Raw genomic sequence first — 14,337 nt, forward strand, 5'->3', positions numbered from 1 at the left:
ATTAAGATTACAGACCAATTGCATTATAAACATGGATTCAAAAAATCCTAAACAAAAATTAATAAACCCAATGGAGCAATATATTAAAAAGATAATACATTATGACCTGGTTGATTTATCGGAGGAGTACTAGATGAATTTAACATTAGAAAATCAAATATGGTAATCCATCATATTAACACATAAAAGGGTAAAATATAATTTGAAAATCTCAATAGTTTCATACAAATATTTATCAAAGTTCAACATCCATCCATAATAAAAAGTCATAGGAAATTGAGATCACAAGGGACATCCTTATCCTGATAAATATCTGAAGAAAATCTATAGGCACCAATCATACTTGGTGGTGAAACTGAGAAATCCTTCTGTTTAAGATCAGATCAGGACAAGAAACAGTAATAAGTATCACAACCTCTATTTAATATTTTACTAGAAATCCTAGCCAGTATTCTTAGGAGAAAAAAAGTTTTAAGATTGGAAATGAATAAACAAAACTGTTATTATTTGAAGATTAAGTAAATGAATGACAGTGGGAGCTATATTTGTCATTGTTGAAGAGGGTAATTATAAATAAACAAAAAGGAAAGGCTAGAATAAATCATGTGATACTGGATTACAGTTGGAGACATTACTGTGAGTTCATGTTCGCCAAATATAGATACAGATGGATGCATACAGAAATAATTACATATGTGTGTGTATGTTTAGGTTAGTATGTTTCCTAGCGCTGTCCACTGAGAGGATCTAGAAGCAATGACATCCCAGTAGCAATGAGCACACCCAGATCTTGGTTTCTAATACCATTCTCTGATGAAAGGAACCAAGGCCATTTGGAGAATGGATGATTCTAGGGCTGGGCCAGGGAAAACATAAGATGAGCCTGGAGAATCTTGTGGTTCCAAAAAGTAAGAAAGTGCTCAAAAAATAAAAGGATGGGACAATGTTAAAGAAATATAGGAGCTTCTAACAGCCAAGCTGGAAGAATATGAGCAATAAAATAAATAAAGTATAACATAAATATCCACTGCAGCACCAGGGAAGCCCAGAAGTTGGTTTTTTATCTTCATATCATAGAACCTCAGGCATAGAGCCCAGCTGATATGTTCAGAGTTCTTAATGCTGCTTCCATGTTATCACTCTTCTATCCTACTTCTCTTTTAAAGCTCGTGCAATCAGACAATTCCAACTGCCACCCTTGCTTAATGCTGTTAATCAGCAGTCCTTCTGGTCATGCCTGCGCATCCGGTGAAGATTTTATCACTTGAACCAGTTTTCCCTTCCGCTGTTGGGGAATTCAGGGCCCAAATGGTGGGAAAGGCTGAGGGGAAGCAGTACCCTCAGCAGACATCCAAATTTCAATTACTAATGTCAGAAGGTGCAAGGAATTCTTCCTGAAGTGATTAAAATAATTTTAAATAAATGGAAAGGAACCTTTAGTGAGAAACCTAAGTAGCTGTCTGAGCAATTTTATGAAAAGAACAAACATTTTGAGCTTTATCTAGGCTCAAAGCCCCATACTATAGATACAAGGCAGCTTTTGTTTTCTGGAGGTAGGCCACACTTTTCTTGTTGATCCTAATTGTCTTGTACCTAATCTTATACCTCATTTATACTTTCAGATTATATTTAAGAATAAAGCAAGCCGACCATATAACATCTACCCTCATGGAATCACTGATGTCAGTCCTTTGCACCCAGGGAGATTTCCAAAAGGTAAGTGTTACCTCAATTTTATAGGTCTTCCTTACCTGTAGGTACAGATGAGGGCACAGCCGCAATAACAACTAAAACCACGCACATTTATCACCCCACCATCCTTATTCTCTTCAGTTTTATTTTATTTGAAAATATGTCTTTATTTTGCCTTCGCTTTTGAAGGATAATTTTGCTGGACATAGAATTCTGGGTTGAGAGGGTTTCTTTTTCCTTTTAGCACATTCAAAATATTGTTTTACTATCTTCTTGCCTTTATAATAGCTAAATTCTATTCCGTCATTCTTCCCCTGTATGCCATTTTTCTCTGGCTGTGATTTTCTTCATATCTGTCCTACTTGGGGTTCACTGATCTTCCTGTGAGTCACAATATTTGTATTTTTGTTTTTAATAGCCAGGCCTTTGTCCCCAAATGAAGTAATAAGTTGCACTTCTACTAGTCATGTATGAAAATATAATTTCCCACATCCTTGATAGCTAGAAGATAATAGTCTTTTAAAATCCTGCTAATCTGGTGGGTGAAAAGTGGTATTTCATTGTTGCTTTAATTTTACTTGGGGATGAACATTTATTTTATCAAAATAATACATGCTTAAAATATTGAAAGGCTGTAAGTTCCACTCCCTAGAGGCATCCATTTTTAAGCATTTCTGTTTTAGATTTTTGGTAGTTATCTCTATAGCTCTAAAAAATCATTTATATGCTACTCCTTTGTTTTTCAGCTTTAGACATTATAGGTTTATTTTGTGTTAAATGAGGATTTAGCATTGTGCTTCTTCCATTCCATTTGTTTTAGACTTTCATCAGTGCTTTTAGTTCCTCAACTGGCTATCATTAGAATTGAAAAAAACATGCTAAATACCTACGTTTTGTATACATTAAGGTACTAACAACAGTTTCCCACTTCTTCTCCTCCATTCCCCCACTGCTGCCAGCTATACCTTTACTTTTATAAAACTAAAGTTGATAACATTTACATTTTGCACTGTAATTTCAAATAACTCCTTGCTTTTTCTATATATTTATTCTAAACTTTCAAAGTCAAAAAGCCAGCATTTATATTATTTTAGTATGTTTCTTATTATAAGTATATGAGTTTACTGCAGGACTAGGTGATATGCTATGATTATTCTTTTGTCTACAGTTCCAATGATTTTACTGTTAAGGTCAAATGGATTATCCTTCTTTATTCTCTACCAGTAGTTCAAAATCATGGTAAATTTTAGTTTGCTTTATATTAGGACCATGCTGATCTTGGAATTTTTGTGTTTGTATTCCTGAAAAAAGACTTTTTTTTCTTTTTTTTAAATATTTTGTTGCAGTGTTTTTTTTCAAATACATTTATTTTATTTTTGGCTGCGTTGGGTCTTTGTTGCTGCACGCGGGCCCCCTCTAGTTGTGGTGAGCGGGGGCCACTTCTCATTGCAGTGTCTTCTCTTGTTGCGGAGCATGGGCTCTAGGCGCACAGGCTTCGGTAGTTGTGGCTCGTGGGCTCTAGAGCGCAGGCCCAGCAGCTGCGGTGCACAGGCTTAGCGGCTCCGCGGCATGTGGGATCTTCCCGGACCAGGGCTCGAACCTGTGTCTCCCACATTGGCAGGTGGACTCCTAACCACTGTGCCACCAGGGAAGCCCCGACTTTCTTTTCTTTTATCAGGAGAAGAAATGTATGCCTTTTCAGCATATCCCTTAGGTCTTCCAGCTTCTTAATCGTGCTGTTTACTGGTATCTGATCCTTTTTTCTTCTAAAGATGTTCTCGTAGTTCACCAGCTGACTATTCTAATTTGGATTATATGCTTTCTAGGCCTGCTGCAAGGCTGCCATCTTCGGATTGTTTTATTTGGACTTGTAGGCTAGTGCCATTACTGCTCCTATCTTGTACATTTCTGGTTTTTGATTTCTTTTGTTTTTCTGGAAGTATACCTTCAATATACTTCTGAATACATTTAGTGTATAGGGGGAAAGCTTTATGAGTCCTTCAGTATTATATGATGTATAGATAGGCTGGTTATAAATAGTTTTCAATCCACTGTTTTCTGATACTCATTGTTGCTGATGAAAATTCTAATGCTAAATTGACTTGCAGTTCCTTTATGGGAGAAGGGCAATGTAACAGAATTCTGGGGAGATACTGAATGTGTACCCTGAAATTTGGAGGCATACGCAAATACAATTCCTGGTAACTTGCTTTTTATGTGGAAAACTCTGAAGGCTTTACTGCTTATAACTAGCAGATAAGAAGAGAGGGTAAGAGTGGAGCAGTCTGCCCTTCTGCTGTTTGACCTGGCTAGGATGCATGAGTTTTCTCCGTAAAAAGTAGATACTGTTGCAAGTAGCTGGCTTGCTCTCTTTTGAAGATACCCTGCCTAAGAAGGCAGCCTGACAGGGTGAGGGATGCCAGAAATAACAGGCTCTTGCATACATCACTAGACATAAGAAGAGCTGGGGAGGGAGGAGGGCTGCGGAAGGATAACTGAAGTAAGCATCTCTCATGTATACGGTGCTGAGGTCCCGAAGGTTACTCCAAGGAAACCATACATGTACCCTAGGAAAAGACCAGCATCTCAGCACCTGCCACACAGAAAGCATTGGTGACCAAACAGTGTAGTCAGAGAGAGAGCGCTCACACAGCAGGACCTACTAAGCAAAACTCTATTTGCCCTTTCCTCTAATACCCATCTACCCTCACTCCCTATTACGTTAACCCTGACCTATGGTTAGGGAATGGATATAGACTGGATCTTTAGGTATTAAACATACGCAAAAGTGAGTTTTAATTACTAAAATCAGACAGTTCTTGTCCTGAGGACCCTTTAGCCCAAGGGCAGATTTTAATTCTTGCTTCCATTCCTCACAGAGGCCAGATACCACAAGTCTTGATACCACATGTGAGTTAAAACTTCAGTGTGCAGTCTTTCAGCATCTATTCAGGCCACTCTGGCTTTGTTGTGTCTTTCTTTTTGGCACTTGGGTTTTTTTTTTCTTCTTTATACATTTTCAGTTATGTATTTAAAATGTTTAAAAAAAATGTTTAAAAATATTATTATCTATTATTTCTATTAGTGGGTAGACCTGCTCATTTCAACTCAAATTAACATGCTAGCAGAAATCTCCTGAACCCTTTTTTTTTTTTTTTTTTTTTTTTGTGGTACACGGGCCTCTCACTGTTGTGGCCTCTCCGGTTGCGGAGCACAGGCTCCGGACGCGCAGGCTCAGCGGCCATGGCTCACGGGCCCAGCCACTCCATGGCATGTGGGATCTTCCCGGACCGGGGCACGAACCTGTGTCCCCTGCATCGGCAGGCGGACTCTCAACCACTGCGCCACCAGGGAAGCCCTCCTGAACCTATTTTTGTTGTAAAAAGTTGTGTGAATCTTAAACTTACAAGAGGTGCAAATTTAGTTTTCACTTATTGAGAAAATTTATATGTACATATACATTTGTAGAGCCATTGTAATAACGACACGATTACCAATGTGTGCCTTGTTATACTTCTAATCAAGCTATTTTGGGGTTTGGGTGTGGGTAGGTGTGAAACATTTGAAAGATATGCCCATTCTGCCAGGACAGATATTCAAATATAAATGGACAGTGACTGTAGAAGATGGGCCAACTAAATCAGATCCTCGGTGCCTGACCCGATATTACTCAAGCTTCGTTAACCTAGAGAGAGATGTAGCTTCAGGACTCATTGGCCCTCTCCTCATCTGCTACAAAGAATCTGTAGATCAAAGAGGAAACCAGGTGAGCTCATCTCTTTCCAAGTGCTGGGTCTGAAGCTAAAATGGAATGATGACGCACATGAACTTGCAGATAGTATTTCCTATATTCTCTCAGTGTACATCCACCTAGAGGCTGCAGAAAATATAGTAGTCTGCACTATTGAGCAAAAAAAGAAATGAGCTGGGTTTCTCACTGCTTTTATTGAATTTGACTTTGGTGTAATAAACTTGCCTGCTGGATGGATAGGAGAGCCTGGGCCCTAGATTATTTCTATAATACTCATTCTCAGTCTAAAATTCCTCTCTCTGTAAGTGATCTTGCCCATTTTTACATGATCAATTACCACCTATTTTCAGATGACCCACAAATGTATACGATAGCTTAGACGTCACCCCTGGACGTCTCACTGTGGGAGATTCAAAGACACCTCAAAATGAACACATGTGCAGCATCTAGCATAGTGTGCGGTATTTTAGTAGGAGTTCAGTAAATATTTGTTGAGCAAAATTCAAGGCAATATGTAAAATATTTCAGAATATGGTTAGAATTTGGACCACTTCTGCCATTTTAGAAAAAATTAAATACTCTGAATTTAAAAAGCTTGATTCTTCACAAAAACTCATTGCTTGGCTGCAAAATAACTCATTGCCATATTGCTGAGGCTTGACTACATGTCCATTTGGTTATTTATGATATATAGGATTCCTACTAGTCTGAAAACATTTTATGAACTTCAATGCAGGTAAAACACGTGGCACACAAACCCAGAGAGGCATCAGTTTGGCCAAGTATCTTTCCTAATTTTTCCTAATTCTAGTTTTCCATCAGTTTTTGGAAGAGGACTGAAATGTACCTATATTCTCCAATCTCCTCCCCTCAGCATTTTAATTTCTGTAGTAATAGTTTACACAAGATGAAATTTATACATATTAGTGAAGTTTATACATTAATTCTTAGCGGATTCAATTAGCAAGTGACTAACTCATAACTTCGGTTCATATACAAACAGCTCCTCCCCCCCAAAAAACTTTCAACTTTGTAAACATAAAACCTAAAAGTGTTAGTGTTAGTAAACATTTTATGGTTCATCTTAGCTTTGTTATTTTACTTCTATTTTGTATTTTTAGTTTTTCACAGATTGGTAGTCTTGTGGAAGGGCATTTGCTAGATGAAAGTTTAGGGAAGGCATTCACCTTACTTGATTTGACTAAATTGTTTAAGAAAGACATTGAATAATCACTTGGGTCTTTAAAGAGTGAAAATTCTCTAATCTAAACATGGAGAGAACGAGGCTACAGACTCTACCAAAACAATCAGCCAGCATATAGCCTTGGGTCCAGAAGAAACTAAGTTTAATGGGTCCTGTTACCCTCTTGCCCTGAGGACACATTTGCTCTAAACATATACTCACTGCTCCCAGGCCCTGGGACATGCCATAATAGTGACCCTAGGGAGAAATGGCATTGAACCAGAGGATTGTAGATACATCACATGCATGCCATCACTTCCATCATAGACTGCTAATTTCTACCTGACAATACTAGTAGCATTTCTTTCTTCCTTTCATTCCATGTAATTAATAGATGATGTCAGACAAGAGAAATGTCATCCTGTTTTCTGTATTTGATGAGAATCAAAGCTGGTACCTCACAGAGAATATTCAGCGCTTCCTCCCCAATGCAGATGGAGTGCAGCCCCAGGATCCAGAGTTCCAAGTCTCCAACATCATGCACAGTAAGTAAAGCAGCACTTGAGTCCAGTGGGTAATGGATAAAGGGAAACTGAAGACACCAAATTGATGGGCAGTTAATTTATGTGCCACATGAGAGTCATATTTCCTTAAACATTATTACATATGAACATATGCAATTTTATATAAATGCATAAATATGATCATATAATGCATATATTTTCTTTTAGAAGGCATCAAATATTCAGTGAAGTTTATTTTTAAAGGATAAATCAGACACACAGTTTTCATTTACCCAAACATACATAAGCCATCCTTAATATGAAATGTGCTCAATCAGTAAATTACACATGAAATACAAAGGGAATGCAATTTTACATATGTAAAAAACTTGCCAGCTATAACAATTTAACAGTCAAATTAATCACGACATGTACATTTAAAAAAAACCCAGCATCTTTTTTTTGCAGCTTTATTGAGGTATAATTGACAAATAAAAATTGTACATATTTAAAGTGTACAACATGATCTTTTTGATATTTATTTGGCTTCCCCTTCCCTCTTATCTTCTCTCCTCCTTCCATATTATACGTTTCCACTAATCATTTTGTGTCCAGTAGCCCATGTTAAAACATTTTTCTATGATTATATAATAATATATAAACACATATATGGGGCTTCCCTGGTGGCACAGCGGTTGAGAGTCCGTCTGCCCATGCAGGGGACGCGGGTTCGTGCCCCGGTCCGGGAAGATCCCACATGCCGCGGAGCGGCTGGGCCCGTGAGCCATGGCCGCTGAGCCTGCGCGTGTGGAGCCTGTGCTCCACAACGGGAGAGGCCACAACAGTGAGAGGCCCACACACCGCAAAAAAAAAACCAAAAATAAAACAAAAACATATATGTTGTATTAGTCTGCTAGGCTTGCCATAACAGAGTCCCAGAGACTGGGTGGCTTCAACAGTAGACATTTATTTCCTCGTAAGTCTAGAGGCCAGAAGTCCGAGATCAAGGTGTCAACAGGATTGGTTTCTTCTGAGGTCCCTCTCCTTGGCTTATAGGTGGTCTTTCCTTCGTGTGTGCACATGTCTGTGTACAAATTTCCTCTTATAAGGACACGAATCATATAGGGTTAGGGCCACCCTAATGACCTCATTTTAAAGAATTACCTGTCTAAAGACCCTATCTCTGAATGCAGTCACATTCTGAGGTACTAGGGGTTAGAACCTTCAACATATGAATTTGGGTGGGAGCACATATGTGTATGTGTTTATATACACACACAAGTCAGAATGGTCAAAAATTTGATAAAAAACGTCAGTCTCACTACAGAGAAATGCAAAATAGAATACCATTGCGATAACAATTAATACCTGTCAGACTGGCAAAATTATAATATAATTATTACTAGTGGGCTTGTGAGTAAAAGAGTATTAGCATACAATGCTAGTGGATAGCTAGCACAGTCTTTTTGAAACCAATCTGATTGAAACCGTCAAAATTAAAAATATATGCGTTTTGCAGTTCTGGTTCTGTTTAAGATGGAATCACCCTGTCTATCCTACTGAATGATAGTTAAGGATTGTTCCATACAAAAAGCATGGAGCAGCTATCTGAGAACCCTGAAACGTAGTTGGCAGCAGGTAAATTGGGGAAGGAAACTAGAAAGATTTAAAAGCATGCAGATTGGAAGTAAAGAACTAAAACTGAATATGACATGATTATCTACATAGAAAATCTCAAGATCACCACAGAAAAGCTCCTAGAACTAATAAGTGAGTTTAGTCTGATTGCAGAATACAAGTTGACATACCAAAGTCAGTCATATCTCTATTAACAATAGCCAACTATTGGAAACTTAAATTACAAAAATAATACCATTTATAATAGCTCAAAAAATGAAATACTTAGGCCTAAATCTAACAAAACATGCAGGATCTGTACACTGAAAATTAGAAAACACTGATGAAAGGAATTTTAAAAGACCTAAATAAGTGGAGAGACATGCAACTTTCATGGATTGGAAGACTCAATAGAGTGAAGATGTCAGCTATTCCCAAATTGATCTATAGATATAATGCAATTCCTATTAAAATCCCAGGAGGATTTTTTTTGTTGGTAGGGAAAAGTATATTGTAAAATTTATATGGAAAGCCAAAGGCATTAGAATAGCCAAAACAATTTTGAAAAAGAAAAATGGAATTGGAGGACTCATATTACCTGATTTTAAGACTTACTATAAAGCTACAGTAACCAAGGTAGCATTGTATTGACAACGATGAATGACATAGAATATATAGTGCAGAAATAGACCCACACATATATGACTAATTGATTTTTGATGAAGATGGAAATGCAATTCAATGGAGAAAGAATAGTCTTTTCAACAGATAGTGTTGGAACAATTAGTCACCCATATACAAAAAGATGAACCTCAACCTAAATCTCACACTTAAAGATTAACTTAAAATGGATCATAGATCTAAATGTATAATGTAAGGGCTTCCCTGGTGGCGCAGTGGTTAAGAATCCGCCTGCCAATGCAGGGGACATGGGTTCGAGCCCTGGTCCGAGAAGATCCCACATGCTGTGGAGCAACTAAGCCCGTGCGCCACAACTACTGAGCCTGCGCACTAGAGCCCGTGAGCCACAACTACTGAGGCCATGTGCCACAGCTACTGAAGCCCGTGCGCCTAGAGCCCGTGCTCCGCGACAAGAGGAGCCACCACAATGAGAAGCCCACGCACCGCAACAAAGAGTAGCCCCTGCTCGCCACAACTAGAGAAAGCCCGTGCACAGCAACAAAGACCCAACACAGCCATAAATAAATAAATAAATAAATTTATATTTAAAAATATAAATGTATAATGTAAAACGACAAAAAGTTTCAAAGAAAACATAGAAGGAAATTTTCATGACCTGGAGTTAGGCAAAGGGTTCTGATAAATGACACCAAAATCAAAATTAATAGAAGGAAAAACTTGATAAATTGGATTTCATCAAATGAAAAACTTTTGCTCTACACAGGATATTGTTAAAGAGAATGAAAAGACAAGCCACAGATTGGTAGAAAATATTTGCAAATCACATATCCATATGTAAACTCTCAGACTCAGCAGTAAGAAAACAAACAGATGCCTAATAATGTGCAAAAGATTTGAACAGAGAAGATATATGGAAGGCACATAAGCATATGAAAAAATACATCATTGGCCATTAAGGAAATGCATGTTAAAGCCATAGTGAGATACTGCCACATGTCTATTTTAACAGCTAAAATAAAACAAAACGGACAATATTAAATATGCTGTGCAGAGCAACAGGAGCCCTCATGCATTGCTGGTGGGCGTGTACAATGGTTTAGTCACTCTGGAAGACAGTTTGGCAAATGCAAATCAAAACCACAATGAAATATCACCTCACACCTGTTAGAATGCCTGTTATCAAAATCACAAAAGATTACAAGTGTTGCAAGGATGTGCGGAATGGGAACCCTTGTATATTGTTCGTGGCTATGTAAGTTGGCACAGCCATTATGGAAAACAGTATGGAGCTTCCTCAAAAATTAAACATAGAACTACCATATGATCCAGCAATCCCACTCCTGGGTATTTACCCTAGAGAAATAAAAACTTAGGTTCACACAAAAACCTGTCCATGAATGTATACAGCAGCTCTATCCATAATTGCTAAAACTTGGAAATAATCAGAGAACCTGGAGCCAGCTCCAAACCCCTGAGCCTTGAGCCAGGGACTCTCTGCCAAGCAGCCCCAGGAAGGAAAGCCATATGAATAGAGGAGAAACCCCCCAAGGATGACTCTGCCAGTCAGGAGGAGCCAATGGCCAGAGCAAATCTGTGCGGAGACCCTGGGAGAATCTGTGCTGAGGACGAGATCCCATTAGACCATCTCTCTCTCTCTCGCTCTCTCGCTCTCTCTCTCTCACTCTCTCTCTCCTCTTTCTTTTGGCTGCACCGCCTGGCATGCAGGATCTTAGTTCCCCTGAACAGGGATTGAACCTGTGCCCACTGCAGTGGAAGCACAGAGTCTTAACCACTGGACCACCAGGGAAGTCCTAGACCATCTCCCTCTTAAATGGGGAGTTTATCCTATCTACATGGGATTTATTTATAGTAATTTGTGTTTCCTTTTTTTCTAAATTTTTAGTATTTTCTCCTTTATTTTTTGATCAATTAAGTGTTTTTAAATTCCGATTTTTCTTTACTATTTTGGGAGTTATGCACACGTCTTTTCCCATTGCGGGGGTAATACCTTTGAAATTTTACCCTTTATACACAGACTGTTGTTGTTTGTTTTGTTTTGTTTCCAGCATTATTAATATAAAATTGTCATATAAAATTGTATAAAAGTTTAAGGTGTATAACACATAGTGTTAGCTAACACCTCCACCAGATCACATAATTACCATTTCTTTTTTGTGGTGAGAACATTTCATATCTACTCTCTTAGCAAGTTTCAAGTATATAATACAGTATTATTAACAAAATCACCATGCTGATCCCCAGAACTTATTCCCCTTACATAGCTGGAAGTTTGTATCCTTTGACCAACATCTGTCCATTTCCCACACACACACCCCAGCCCCTCGTAACCACAATTCTACTCTCTGTTTCTATGAGTTCATATTTTTTAGATTCCACATATAAGTGGAATCATACAGTATTTCTCTTTCTCTGACTTATTTCACTGAGGATCACATTTCCCTGATGATTAGTGCTGTTGAGCATCTTTTCATGTACCAGTTGACCATTTGTATGTCTTCTTTGGGAAAATGTCTATTCAGTTCCCCTGCCCATTTTTAAAATCAAATTGTTTTTGCTTGTTTGTTTGTTTTGTTATTAAGTTGTATGAGTTCTTTATATATTTTGGACATTAATCCCTTATCAGATACATGCTTTGCAAATATTTTCTCCCATTCCATAGGTGGTTGCCTTTTCATTCTGTTGATCGTTTCTTTTGCTGTGCAGAAGATTTTTAGTTTGATGTAGTCCCACTTATTAATTTTTACTTTTGTTGCTTGTGCTTCAGGTGTCACATCCAAAAAATCATTGCAAAGACAAGTTTCCCTATGTTTTCTAGGAGTTTTACAATTTCAGGTCTTATGCTTGTCTTTAATCCATTTCAAGTTAATTTTTGTGTATCATGTAATGTAAAGGTCCAAATTCATTCTTCAGCATGTGGCTATTCAGTTTTCCCAGAACCATTTATTGAAGAGACTATCCTTTCCCCATTGAGTATTCTTGGCTCTCTTGTCATTTATCAGTTGGCCATATATGTGAGAGTTTCCTTCTGGGCTCTTGATTCTTTTCCATTGATTTATGTGTCTATTTTTATGCGAGTGCCATACTATTTTGATCACTACAAAGGTAGTGTAGTTTGAAATCAGGAAGTGTGAGGCCTCCAGCTTTGTTATTCTTTCTCAGGATTGCTTTGGCTATTCAGGGTCTTTTGTGGTCCCATATGAATAGTCATATTTTCCACCAGCGTTTACCAAATAGTTCATTCTTTCTGCTACTGTTTTGGGGTGCTCTCTTTGTCATGTATTAAATTTCCATTTATATCTGTGTCTGTTTCTGGACTCTGTATTCTGATTGACATAATCATCTATACTGCACTCAGACCATGCTTTTAATTACAATAACTTTAAAATATCTTTTAACACTTTGTAGGGCAAGAAACTTTGCTTCTCAATTAGTTGCACTAAGCTAGTGTCTGAGCATTGCTTAGTGGATTTGTGGGCCTCCACCTTGCAGGTAAACAAATGTTTATTGAATGGATGGACAGATAGATGTATGGAAGAGGCTTTCAGAAACAATTCTGTTTATAAATTGAAATCTGTGTTACTTTTACTTACTTTTTATTTAGAAATAATTTCAAACTTTCAGAAATGCTGCAAGAATAGGTATATATATAGAGATATATAGGTATATATATATATACCCTTAATGGGTATATATATATACCTTTTATCCAGATTCACTCATTTTTAAGATTTTGCTATTTTTGCTTTATCATTCTCTCTTTCTTCTATATATACTTTTTATTACTTATTTTCAACTTGAGAATAGCTTGCAGATATCGTGCCCCTTTATCTCTTAATACTTCATTGTGTATTTCCTATGAATAAAGATATTTGCTTATATAACCAAAGGGCAGTTATGAAATCCAGAAAATTTAACAGTCATAGAATACATTATCTAACACATTTATACAATAACCTTACCTAATTGGTAGCCAATATTCCAGTTGTATCCATCAGTGCTATATTTTGTAGCATTTCCTCTCTCTGTTTCAGGGTCTAGTTATGGATCTAGTTGTCCTGCTTCTTTGATACCTGTTTCCTTGAATTTGGAACACTAGCAGATACTAATTTTGATCACCAGATCAAGAGTTTTTTTCTGGTTTTTTCCTCCGTGTAGTTATTATTTTTCTCCTTGCAGCTAATAAGCAGTGTATAGGGAGATACTCTGAGAGCATGCAAACGTCCTGCTGCTCATCAGCCTGCGCCCACCATACAGCATCTAAATCCATCAGTACTGTGATGGTCTGTGACTCTCCACACTTTGACATTGGAACCTAGCTGATCAAGTATTAACAATTTACTTTTTTGAAAGGTATAATGTTATCTCTTCTTGGGAATAAGGTAACGGGCATAACATATAATCATTTCTAATCAGATCATGACAGTCCAAAGTAATACATGCAGGTACTGCTAAAATCTTTTATTCTCCATTCTCTTTACAGGCATCAATGGCTATGTTTTTGATAGCTTGCAACTGTCGGTTTGTTTGCATGAGGTGGCATACTGGTACATTCTAAGTGTTGGAGCACAGACTGACTTCCTGTCTGTCTTTTTCTCTGGATATACCTTCAAACACAAAATGGTCTATGAAGACACACTTACCCTATTCCCCTTCTCAGGAGAAACTGTCTTCATGTCAATGGAAAACCCAGGTTAGTTATTTATATTATTCTTTTACTAACAGTGGTGTTTGCTTCACTAGCCATTCACATGTTCTTTTGCCCACTAGCTTACATTTGGGTAGATACTAAATGGTTCAAGTGATTTTGGTAATTACAAGGCATTTTAAAGACAACACCACATCAAGTATTTAAGTTAAAAGTCTTTGTTCTAAAAAGTGCTTTTACTTGCCATCAGCCAAAAGTTTAAGTGTGTTTACTAAACTGTAGT

General features: G+C 37.6%; 1 protein-coding gene across 11 annotated transcripts in view; it reads left to right on the forward strand.

The window, feature by feature from the left end:
* F8 (coagulation factor VIII) overlaps nt 1-14,337 on the forward strand; it is a 122,745-nt gene that overhangs the window by 40,640 nt on the left and 67,768 nt on the right. For all 11 annotated transcript variants that reach the window (XR_012329102.1, XR_012329103.1, XM_073798755.1 and 8 more), the window contains 4 exons: nt 1,623-1,716; nt 5,244-5,458; nt 7,021-7,171; nt 13,890-14,099. Coding sequence is in view for 9 of the 11 variants with exons in the window: in XM_073798755.1 (XP_073654856.1) it covers nt 1,623-1,716; nt 5,244-5,458; nt 7,021-7,171; nt 13,890-14,099 (670 nt within the window). In the remaining 2 variants the exon portion in view is untranslated. The remainder of the gene's footprint in view (nt 1-1,622; nt 1,717-5,243; nt 5,459-7,020; nt 7,172-13,889; nt 14,100-14,337) is intronic.

This window comes from Tursiops truncatus, chromosome X (assembly GCF_011762595.2).
Source record: "Tursiops truncatus isolate mTurTru1 chromosome X, mTurTru1.mat.Y, whole genome shotgun sequence".
Classification (NCBI taxonomy): domain Eukaryota; kingdom Metazoa; phylum Chordata; class Mammalia; order Artiodactyla; family Delphinidae; genus Tursiops; species Tursiops truncatus.